At 38.6% G+C, this 12,500-nt stretch overlaps 1 protein-coding gene across 3 annotated transcripts; it reads right to left on the bottom strand.

Annotated features, from left to right (window-relative positions):
• Positions 1–1,371: 1,371 nt before the first annotated feature.
• Positions 1,372–5,874, bottom strand: LOC113821436 (uncharacterized). 3 transcript variants are annotated; one of them, XM_027373940.2, is made up of 4 exons: positions 4,691–5,874; positions 4,097–4,291; positions 2,458–2,594; positions 1,372–1,819 (listed from the first exon to the last, which is right to left on the bottom strand). In XM_027373940.2, the coding sequence occupies exons 1-4, from the start codon at positions 5,447–5,449 to the stop codon at positions 1,591–1,593; spliced, it is 1,320 nt and encodes a 439-aa protein (XP_027229741.2). In that variant the 5' UTR covers positions 5,450–5,874; the 3' UTR covers positions 1,372–1,590. The 3 variants fall into 3 exon arrangements, with proteins under 3 accessions (XP_027229741.2, XP_069996890.1, XP_069996891.1); XM_070140789.1 differs by lacking the exon at positions 1,372–1,819 and having other exon boundaries at positions 2,454–2,594; XM_070140790.1 differs by lacking the exon at positions 1,372–1,819 and having other exon boundaries at positions 2,463–2,594; positions 4,126–4,291.
• Positions 5,875–12,500: the final 6,626 nt, after the last annotated feature.

The raw sequence follows: 12,500 nt of genomic DNA, 5'->3' as shown, positions 1-12,500 counted from the left end.
CATAGCCATTATTGGTATTGTTATGGTTATCATTACCCTTATCATTATTATCATTATCATAATTGTTATTATTATTATTATTATTATTGTTATTATTGTTATTATTGCTATCATATATAATAACAATGTTATTATTATTGTTATTATTATTTTGCTATTACTATTATCATTGTTATTATTGTCATTACTACATTCACCTCCGCCAATGAGATTGTTTTTTGTTGCGTCGGTTAGTTTGTTTATATGTCTGTTGGTTGGTTAGCTTGATATTTCAAAAAGTTATGGACAGAGTTTTATGAAATCTTCACCAGAGGCGTATCTTAGACCAACTTTGATGCCATTAAATTTTGGTGCTGATCCGGATCCAGGATTTTTTTTAAGGATTCATTAGAATCGCGAGATAGGTACAAACATTTTTGACCCTTAAATTATGATTATTATTATAATTATTATTATCATCATTATCAATGTAATTCTTCAGTGACCCCATTGCGCTCTCTGAGTTCTAGGTATCATTATTTCAGTTATATTATTCGTTTTATTAATATAATTACTGTTATTAACATCTTTGATATCATTATCATTATCATCACTGATATTAGTAACCATTATCTTATCACGATCATTGCTACTATTTAATAGTTTACACATGTCTACACTTAAGAATATAAACGGTTATGGTACAAATGCATATTTAATCCTAAAAAAGTGACGTATGATAGTTCAAGATAAATTAAATCAGTGTGATCCATCTTCTCACTTACATCAATATCAATTCATCTAAGTTTATTTATAATTTTCTTTTTCTTTTATATTCCTTAATGAATTCCACGGGATGTGTATTTGTTGATAATAAGCATTCATTTATTACCTCCGCCAAAGAGGTTGTTTTGGTCGCGTTTGTTTGTTGGTTAGCAGGATAACTCATAAAGTTAAGAATTTTTTACCAGAGGTGTGTCTTAGCTTAACTTAGTTTCCGGATCCAAGAATTTTTTGAATTATTATTATCATTACCTTTATCACATCCGCCAAGGACGTTATGTTTACGGACATCACCTGTGTAATTGAGAAAGAGGTGATTTCAGTGTAATTCTTCGTGTGAATATTCTTATTGCATCAGTGACCCCATTGCCTTGGCGGAGGTATGCGTTCTCTGAGTGCTTATGGTAATAATGTATCCTTTATTTCACACTGTGACAAGAGGCATTTAGTAGCATATATAAGCGACGAGAACGCGATATGATATACGTCAATCAAGGAATCCGCTGTATGTTGGCTGAGAGGTTACGTACATATAAAAATTTCAAACAAATGCTTTTTTCTTTTGGATGTGTAAATAAAAGACTGTTTATTGCAATCTTTTAATTATGTTTCAGTACAATAAGTAGAAATCCTAATCTATGAATATGTTTGTGCGTGTTTTGGACTTATATCTATTTATATTTGTAGGAATGTGAATGCATGTGTTTGTGCTCATGTTTGCATCCCCGTTTATATGTGTTTTTTCTTTACAAAGTCACCCTTAAATGTGTATGTGTATCCGAGTGTCTTTCCACGCTGTTGTATGCGTATATTCACGCCCATACATACTTATATATCCGTATGCAAATATGTAGACAGAAGGTAACTGTCATTCCACGGCGCTGTAAAGGAGGCGTTCATCAAGGTCGTGTTCTCGCAAAAGCAGCTGTCGAACCAAGTGAACATCACCCCATCGGCAATGTTCGTGAACTCGATGCTCTTTTGGCAGAACTGAAGCAGCACCACGAGGTACGTCACCACCACGCTGGACAGCGACACGAAGGTGCGCGCGGAGAGGCTGGCGGAAGGAGGGGGGGGGGTGCAGGGCGACAGGCATTGAGGAATGTGTGTGGTGGCTATTCAGCTATCTCTCTATATATATAGAGATGTATAATAAATATATAAATAAACACATATATCAATACAAACACACAAATCCCTCACATGAACACACAGACACACACACACGCGCAAGCGCAAGCGCATAGACGTATATTCATATACAGACTCGTACATATATGCATATATACATATATAAATGTGTGTGTGTATGTGTCTTTAATCCATCTATCATATATATGCAAGTTTAGTAGGATAAAAAGAAAAAGTGAGAGAGGAGAGGTAGAGAGATAGATGGATAGATAGATAGACAGAGAGACAGAGATAGACAGATAGAGAGAGAGAGACAGAAAGGGAGACACACAGACACACACACGCACGCACACATACACACACACACACACACACACACACAGAGAGAGAGAGAGAGCGAGCGAGAGAGAGAGAGAGAGAGAGAGAGAGAGAGAGAGAGAGAGAGAGAGAGAGAGAGAGAGAGAGAGAGAGAGAGAGAGAGAGAGAGAGAAAAGCACACACACAACCCACTCAACTCTTAACAATAACAATAACACTAAGAACCACCATCAACCATAAGCCTACCTCTCCATCCCCCAGTTCTGAATGCTGATAGGCCTAGCTTCCAGACGGGCAGCGAGGGCGGACAGGCTAAAATGTTCAGGCAGATCTGGGTCGATCCTGTATATAGCTTCAGTTATCGCCCTGATCAGTCTGTGGCTCTGGAGGGGGGAGGGGTGTGTGTGTGGTCTTTATTTACCTTTCTTTTTGCTTTTATTCGTGATATTATGTTTTGTTTTGTTTTTGTTGTTGCTGCTGCTGTTGTTCGTTTTGCTATCTGTGGTGTTGCTACTACTTTAATTGTTGGTTGTTGTACTTATATAGACCTTGGTTGTTGTAGTAAGAATGTTAATGAGTTACTATAATAATGGTGATAATAAAATAGAGATAATAATAACAACAAAGATAACAACAATATAATGATGCTACTACTTCTGTGACTACTTATCATAATGGTATGAGTAATAAAAATAGAAGTGAGAATAATGAGTATGATACGAATAACAATAATAATGATATCAATGATAATAGTATTTCATTACTAGTATCATTACTACTACTATTATTATTATGACCTTTACTATTATTGTTATCATTATCATTATCATTATTACTGTTATTATTATTACCATTATTGTTATTATCATTATTATTATTGTTTTCATCATTATCATTATCATTTTTTATCATTATTATAATTATTGATTTTAATACTATTGTTTTCATTAATATTATTGTTCTTATTGCTATTCTGACCATTTGTCTCTGACAATTAATCGTTATTCTTATTGCATAGAAAATGCTATCTACAAGCGTTGTGGCAGACAAATACCAACACAAACAAGAACCATAACAAATAAAGACAAATACCACAAAACAACGAACAAATACAATCACAAAAATGCAAATACCGTAACATGAAGGTCAAATACCACAATAAACAAAGCGAAATCCACAACAAGCAAGGTAAACACAATAAACAATAGAAGCCCCCAGAGAGCGCATACCTCCGGCAAGGCAATAGGGTCATTGGTGCAATACAAATATTCATGCTTGACGAATTACATTAAAATCACCTCCTTCTCAAGTACACTGAAGACGTCAACGTTTCCCTATTTTGCAATGCTAATGAATCCGTTAAAAAAAATCCTGGATCCGGATCATGACCAGTAAACAGAATACAAAAATCTGTTCATAACTTTTTGAGTTATCCTGCGCAGGATCCGGATCACTACCAAATTTTAATGGCACCTCTGGTAAGAAAAATCATTTAAATCTGTTCATAGCTTTTTGAGTTATCCTGCTAACCAACTAACTAGCAAACTAACCAACGCGGCCAAAAACATAACCTTCTTGGCGGAGGTAACAAGACCAATAACTCAACAAACTGCAAATACCATAACAAACAGAGCAAGTACCACAACAAACAAGGCAAATGCCATAACAAACAGAGCAAGTACCACAACAAACAAGGCAAATGCCATAACAAACAGCAAGTACCACAACAAACAAGGCAAATGCCATAACAAACAAAGCAAGTACCACAACAAACAAGGCAAATACCACAACAAACAGAGCAAGTACCACAACAAACAAGGCAAATACCACAACAAACAGAGCAAGTACCACAACAAACAAGGCAAATACCACAACAGATCCATACCGCATTGATGACACTTTCCCCGATCTTACACAGACTCAGGAACCTGGCGTTGACCTCACACAGCGGGACGACGTTGAAGAGGAAGAGCATGATGCACATGCCGTCGTACCGAACCATGCCCCACACGCAGAAGAGGAAGGACATCGTCTGCGTCATCAGGAGGATGACTCGGAGGTGCAGTGTGAAGGAGAAGATCTGAAACAGGTGTTTATCGTTTTTGTCTTGGTTGGTTTGAGATGTTGGGGGTGGGTAATTTTTCTAGTTGTATGTGAATGTGTTTGTTCAGACTGCGTTGTGGATTTGAGGTAATTGTGTGGTAATTAGGGAGAGGGTATATTGCTAATCAACTGCATGGGAATAGATTGAGGATGAACACCTCGGGAAGGTCGACTATTGTCAGTTGAATAGGCGAGTAAACTTTGCATGGGATGCTGGAAATGAATACCATAGAAAATATCACAAAACATACAGGAAGTTGCAACTGCATTCAGCATTGTTTAAATACATTTTGTGATACAGAGAGGTTCCATGTGCTTGCCACTAATGCATGTACTGTAAACAAGCTGTGCACTGACATATATTGCACAACAATACCTCGTTGTGAAGGCCAGCCAGCTTGGTCAGGTACATCCACGAGTCGGTCACTTTCTGCACGTCCTCACCTGCCCACACGTCCCGCGCTTGCACTTCCTGCGTGAGTTCATTGAGGTACCTGTAGAAGGTCATCATGTAGCAGGCCATGTACACGTCGAGGGTAGCGGGGATAAAAGACACTACGGTGATGGGCGGAATGCAAATCAGCGCTGCTATCCCGCTGAACATGGACAAGGCAGCTGCTGCCAGCACTGCCGGGTAAAAGAACAACCAGAAGAGAAACACAGGAACCGAAATTTTGGTGCTTATTTTCATCGAACGAGAGGTCTCCATGTAAGCGATCATTTTCTTGCTTTTGAGAAGCATCTGGACGTAGGCGATGATGCAGAACAGGTAGCCAAATATGTATGGCACCATCATTATCATGAACCAGTAAGGCGGGCCCGTGAAGACGATCATGAGGATGGGCGGCACCAGGGCGACCAGACAAACGAGGCTGCACACGACCATCGGGATGATCCCTTTGTAGGACACGGCGTACGTTCCTTCGGCATTCCTCTGGACGACGTGGATGCCGACGACGCGAGCGAAGAAGAAGGGCACTCTGTAGACCTCCTCGATGGGGAGCTTTTCCTTGTCACACCTCCAGAGCGCGAACCCGTTCCTCCAAGCGCTCTCTAGCCTCGCCTTTCCTTCCTTCAGTTTACCCTTAATCCCGCAGACGCTCGGCTTGCCTTCCTTACTCTCCGGCGTCGACATCGCTACATTCAACGGGGTGCAAAAAAAAACCGACGGGAAGGACCTAGCTTGTGGAAGCCTCGACCGAAATGCGTTGAGTTCACTCCACGGGGACGCTGGGCACAGGGCGGGGTTATCTGAGAGCACGGAAGGGACATTACCGCGTCGTGATAACAGCGGCACCTCCTAAGTGGTCCGTCAACAGCGAGTTTAAGAGGGTCACAAACATACTTAACGCAGCGAGGTCACGGTGCGCAAATTATCATTGCGAATAATAACACGCTAACATAGACACGAGACCGAAGGAAAGTGAATTGCCACAAACTATGATCTGATGATTATGCATTTTAAACTCATATAAGGTAATTAGGGTGTCGACTTCATCACCAATATCATAGATTGGGATATTTCATTGTAATGATTATGAAAAAAATGTGATAATGGTGATAATAATAATAATGATAATGATCATAATAATGATAATGGTGATAACAATAATGATTATGATGTTAATAATAAGAATAATTATAACAATAATAATGATAATAATAACGATAATGATGGTAATACTACTACTACTAATAATAATGATAATAATAATGATGATGATAATGATAGTAATGAAAATAATCATAATAATAAAGATAATGATAACGATAATGATGATAGTAATGATAATGATAATTCTACTACTAATAATGATGATAAGGATAATGATAATAATGATAATAATAATGGTAAGGATAATGGTAATATAGATGGTAATGATAATGATAATAATAATAATGATAATAATAATAATACCAAAAAAACAATAACAATGAAAATAATGATAATAATAATGCTGATGATAATAATGACAATAATAATGTAAAAAATAACAGCGATAACAATGATGATAATCATGATAACAATGATAATAATAGTAATAAAAGTAGTTGTAATTACATTGATAATTTCCTTTCATGTTGTCTTACAGTCTATAAACATGATCTTGAATATGGTGTTAGTTATGGTATATTTATTTTTGGTACTGACAGATTTGTTATTATCGTTTTGAATATTGGTGCAATCATTGTGATCATGTTACCTTTTGTGATTCAACAAACACGGTTAAGATTTACATTTATTGTCTGTGTTATATATATATATATATATATATATATATATATATATATATATATATATATATATATACATACATATATATACATATATATATATATATATATATATGTATATACATATATGTATATATATATACATATACATATACATACATACATACATACATATATATATATATATATATATATATATATATATATATATATATAGACAGATAAATGTATCTATGAATGCATAAACACACACAAATACATACACACACACACACACACACACACACACACACACACATACACACACACACACACACACACACACACACACATATATATATATATATATATATATATATATATATATATATATATATATATATATATATATATATATATATATATGCACACACACACACACACACACACACACACACACACACACACACACACATACATATATACACATATATATTTATACACATACAAACACACACACGCACACATGTATATACACATATATTTATACACATACAAACACACACACACACACACACACACACACACACACACACACACACACACACACACACACACACACACACACACACACACACACACACACACACACACACACATACATATATACACACACATATATATTTATACACATACAAACACACACACACGCACACACACACTAACGCCCGCCTCAGCCAGAAGAAGCTCTCCCGGCCGGCAGGACCCCGAAGCAGTAGGCAAAGTGCTGGAAGTTGGGCGCCAGGTCGTCGCTGAGCGGGCCGGGGCTGTCGTGGAACTGCAGCAGAACGACTAAGTAGGTCAGCAACATTCCCGTCTGCTGCACAAACGTTCCGTCGCCTAATCTGTTGGGTTGAGAGGGAATGATATTATATATATATATATATATATATATATATATATATATATATATATATATATATATATATATATATATATATATATATATATATATATATATATATATATATATATATATATATATATATGTGTGTGTGTGTGTGTGTGTGTGTGTGTGTGTGTGTGTGTGTGTGTGTGTGTGTGTGTGTGTGTGTGTGTGCATATATATGAAGTATATGTATATATACATACATACATACATACATATATATATATATATATATATATATATATATATATATATATATATATATATATATACATACACTGTGTATACACACACAAACACACACAAAGAGAGAGAGAGGGAGAGTGAAAGGGAGACAACAAATTCTTTTCTCTCATCCGCGCCATTTAGTAATTGGAGGCTTAAACGCGCAACCGCAAACTGGGAGTTGAAGCTAAAGACTGGCTGATGGTCAAGACACAGAGAACACATGACATTCAATTCCATCTGATTGCTTTCAGTCGCCTTTTCAGAAGGAATTCTCAAAGGTGATAAAGCACGTTGTTTCTGCGTTTCGTTCACACGTTTTTGCGTTAGCGGTGTTTTTGAGCACGTTTTGAATAAAACAGACAACTCGTCTGACGATGGTAAGTATTGTTCTTTAATTTATTTTGTTAACCCGTCACAAGTTAACAAAATAAATTAACATCTTTGTACCAATCTGTACGTGTAGCTGCGCAATTTCTGCTTCTAAACAGCAACTCTGCCGCGCACTTTGCAGTTTCCAATCTGGGGGAGAGGGAGAGAGGAAGAGAGAGAGAGAGAGAGAGAGAGAGAGAGAGAGAGAGAGAGAGAGAGAGAGAGAGAGAGAGAGAGAGAGAGAGAGAGAGAGAGAGAGAGAGAGAGAGACGTTTCCTTTATTCTCACCATTAAGATGAAACATCGTGATACCAAACGTTACACGAAATATAAAGATATAAAAAGATAAATCAAGGCAAAAAAATGGATGAATATATATGAAGCTAATGAATAACTAACTACCTGAATTAATAGAAAATAAATGATTTATGAATTAATGAATCGACAAATATATAGAAAATCAGTGACTGACCAATTGAAAAATAAATGAATAAAACTGGCAATGATGCCGTGCAGGTAAACTAACAAATCGATAATGTTAATGAAATAGACGTAATACAAAATATCAATAGAAATAAAAACATGATATCAAGAAATGGAGCCAAGATCGCACCTGTCGTTCCCCCACACCTCAACACTCGCTGCCTGAGCTTCCATACGCATCAGGAGGTGGTGTAGTTGATGGTGTAGGATCCTCTCTCGCGGGGTATCCAACACCACACTGCCGAGCCTGGATACCATAGCCTCGTACTGGGGATGGTAATGGTTTAGGTGCTGATGCGATGCGGTTTAAGCTGTCATGAGGAAGAGGATGGTTATGATGGTTGTCATGTATGTAGATATATGTGCACGTACGATGGTAGTCACGTTTGTAGATGTATGTGCACGTACTTGCAATCACATGTATGCGTACGAGTATGTACAAACAAGCGCGCGAGCACAAACACATATGCAGACACATATATACACTCCACAGCTATGCTTATTTAAGATAGCATGAGTAAGTGTGGATGCCATTGTCCATCTAGAACAGTGGTTCCCAAAATTTTTCATTATGTGGTCCCCGACCAATATATAATAATCTCCATTACACCTTATCAGATTCAGTTAGTACTAGTTATGAATAATGTAATAGTGTCAGTGGGTATAAGACACGAACAATTTACTGATAAGTGATAGATAATTATATGTAGGTATTGTAGATGAGATAAAATGGTTTAATTCGAAGCCATGATTTTCATTTTGTTCCTTGTCCCCAGAAAGTACCCCGCAGCCCACCCGGGGACTATGGGCCCCAGGTTAGGAATCCTGATTTAAAACAATATCATTGTACTGGGACAAAGACGCCTATCATAATCATCACGTGCCGGTTGATCATTCATCTGATCTACCGTGGCATTTCTGCAAAACTCTATTCCTTCCTTCTCTCATTCGATTTTTTAATCACCCCGACAATGCTTACTCCTGGTATATTTTTGACGTTATCCTCATGTTTTGCTTTTTGTCCACCCGGCTCATTCTTCCTAAACGGCCAATCCTGCTAATGCCTATGTGTTTGAGAAATTCACTTACTTCCCTGCACAGCGACTCTCCCTGAACGCACAGGAAGTAAGATCTGACGGTGGCGTCGCCGAAGAGGAACGCCATGCCAAGAACCTCCAGCCAGAAGTGAGATTTCGAAGTTATGATGGTGACAAGTCCGTACAGCATCGACATCCTCTGCACTAGGATTAGAGCGAGACGGAGGTACATCTTGCTCGAAAATATCTGCAATATTACGGTCCGTGCAATGCGTATTAGGCTTTGAGTTACAGAATCTCATGGAGATATCACAAGATACCTTAGATTAACTTTATGAAAACGTTTTTATTTGCTCGTACATAATTGTGATTAGATGTTGTAATGAAATTCAAAGATTTTTTTCGTTTAAATCTTTACAAACCAAATGCATTTGACGTGTCACTTCGTAATATCTGATATTTTTACCTGATTGTGTAGGTCCAAAGCCTTGCCCACCCGAAGATACTTCTCAGCGATTTCCTTCACGACGTCCTTGCTCCAGACTTGAACCGAGGCGATTCTCTCGTGGAGGGCCACGAACGCGTTCTTGTACCGGTTCAAAAAGACGGCCACATACAGGTCGAACACACACGAGATCACTGCCGTGGCAACGAGAGGCAGGATAGTGCCGTAACAGTCGGTGGGAAGCCAAACGGAAATCCACAGAATATATATGACGTGAACTGCCAGTGTCCAAAGTAGCTTTACCATTAGATAGCTATCATTCTCATATTCCAAGACATTTCGTTCACATTCTTCCATATACTTTGTCGTAAGCCTTGCGGTCCTGACGGTCTCCATGTACAAATATATATTGGTAATTCCACTACTTATAATAGGAAACGTCATAACGAATATCCAGTAATCGAAGTTACCGATGAAGACCGAACACGTAATGTAGAACGAGACGCAGCTGATCGCCAGGAAGACGAAGAGAAGGAAAGCCCGAAGCTTGGATATCCTGAAGGAGCCACTCTCGCCCTTCTTCACGATGTGGAAACCAAAGAAGCCGGAGAGCAGGACGGTGCAGGTGGAGGCGACGCTAAGGCCTTTCCCTTCTTTTACACAGGCGCTAAAGGACGACGCTCTGCTGACGAAGGTCGCGAGGTACTGCTTCAGGACGTGGGTGCGTTGTGCAGGCTTCATTATATCCGTTGAGGGAATTTTGCTCGTTTTCGCAAAGGTTTGCGTCTCCCTTTGTGCGGCCATTTCCCGGGCGAGAATGTGTGTCCACTGCATGAGTGACAGGGCGGTGTGGATTACTAGTTTGAAGAGCAATTAGCAGGAGAGATAAGGTTCTGCGATAACGAAAGTACGTTAGAAACTACAATTACTGTTGAGTGCCTGGTATATGTTTCCCAAGAATCATCTGTTTTTATCATGTAGTTGCGTTTATGCATATGTTTGTTAAAGGGCATATGTGAAGTAATTATCGTGCATTATTTTTTCTTTGAATATTGTTCAATAATGTATGCTTAGCCCATTCATGGAAAAAAAATCGAAGCGACCCTCTGGTATCCCCCAAAATCCCATAGCAACGCTCTTAGAAACGAAGATGCAAAACCCGGCGGTCTTCGGCAATCCCCGGTTTCGACGTCATTCCCAGAACCAGGGAGAATCTTGTTGAGCAGTGTAATATACACAGTGCACCCGCGAGTCAAGGATATCATGGAATTTTCCCAGTTTCAAGCTATTAAAGTTTGTAACAAAGGATGCCGCGGCGTTGTGTAGCAATTCATTGTTGCCATTCATGTCACCAGCAATTTGAACGGCCAAAAGACCGCGACAGAGCAAGGAAGTGGACACGTTTTGTGCATGCCAAGTGGAGCAATTTTCAGCCTGTGCCTACCAGCGTACTTTGCCTGAAACACTTCGAGCCCGATTGCTTTGCGAACAGAATGGCTTACGACATGGGATTTGCAAAACGGTAGGCCATTTCCAATTTATACTTGTCATGATCACAACAGCGCAAAACAAACTCTGAAAGCGCTTTTGCTTGGCGGCGTAGCAAACATTCATTGCATGGGTACAACACAGTGTGCCGACTGCATTGCAAGTGTGCATGTATTACTACACAGAGGTAGGGTAGGTACACCCCAAAAAGCACAACACAAATAAATACCGATGCCCCTCCACTCGCGAATGGATGTAGGCCTACGCCACGGGTGCAGACAAGAGATAGCTCAGCCTGCAGAAATTGTGTACCATGCAGAAGCGGAATCACACGTTCGACTATAAAAAATCATTTAGAAAATTACCATTCATTCAACCTCTTTGGGTCTCGACGCCACTCCATGTCTGGCTGGTTTGGCACAACTTCCACGACATCCACAGCGTCGGGCTCGTGCATGTACGGTCCAACAACCATCAACCCTTGATATTCCTCTTCTTCCAACTCTTCGAAGACGTAGGCACCCTCTGAAGAACTTATACCAATGTCCTCGTCGGAATAATCCGATGAAACTTCACTGCCGCTGTAGTCTTGTAGTGAGTCCGCCATGTACAATGTATTGAATGCAGAGAATGCTGTGATCGTGTTCTGGAATTGACGTCACACATCCGGGTTCCGGATTTTCGCGGGAAAATATAACTTGACTTCGGAAAATCGAAATAAATCAATTTTGGGGAATTATTTTCAGATTTCCTTTTTTTTTACTCATATTAGAGAGATGGTTTGCGAGCTAATTCTCCCTTTTTTTTAAATCTTCAGTTGTTACTTCACTTTAATTTATTAAATTTAATAAATTTAATTTTAATTTATTCGTCTTTAATTGATTTAATTTAATTGATTCGTCTACTTATCGGTGTCAATATTCTCATATATTTCTGTGCGTTTGTATTGTATATTTGCTGCCTTTTGAAAGAA

This window comes from Penaeus vannamei, chromosome 27, assembly GCF_042767895.1.
Source record: "Penaeus vannamei isolate JL-2024 chromosome 27, ASM4276789v1, whole genome shotgun sequence".
NCBI lineage: Eukaryota > Metazoa > Arthropoda > Malacostraca > Decapoda > Penaeidae > Penaeus > Penaeus vannamei.
Note: the sequence above shows the minus strand (reverse complement) of the source record. Positions and strands in the feature narration are given on the sequence as shown.

Coding starts and splice junctions, on each gene's coding strand:
- LOC113821436 (XM_027373940.2), bottom strand. CDS start 5,449: ATGTCGACGCCGGAGAGTAAGGAAGGCAAGCCGAGCGTCTGCGGGATT. Junction 4,292..4,690: donor TGGCTGGCCTTCACAACGAG/GTATTGTTGTGC, acceptor CACCTGTTTCAG/ATCTTCTCCTTCACACTGCA. Junction 1,820..2,457: donor CAGAACTGGGGGATGGAGAG/GTAGGCTTATGG, acceptor TCCTTCCGCCAG/CCTCTCCGCGCGCACCTTCG.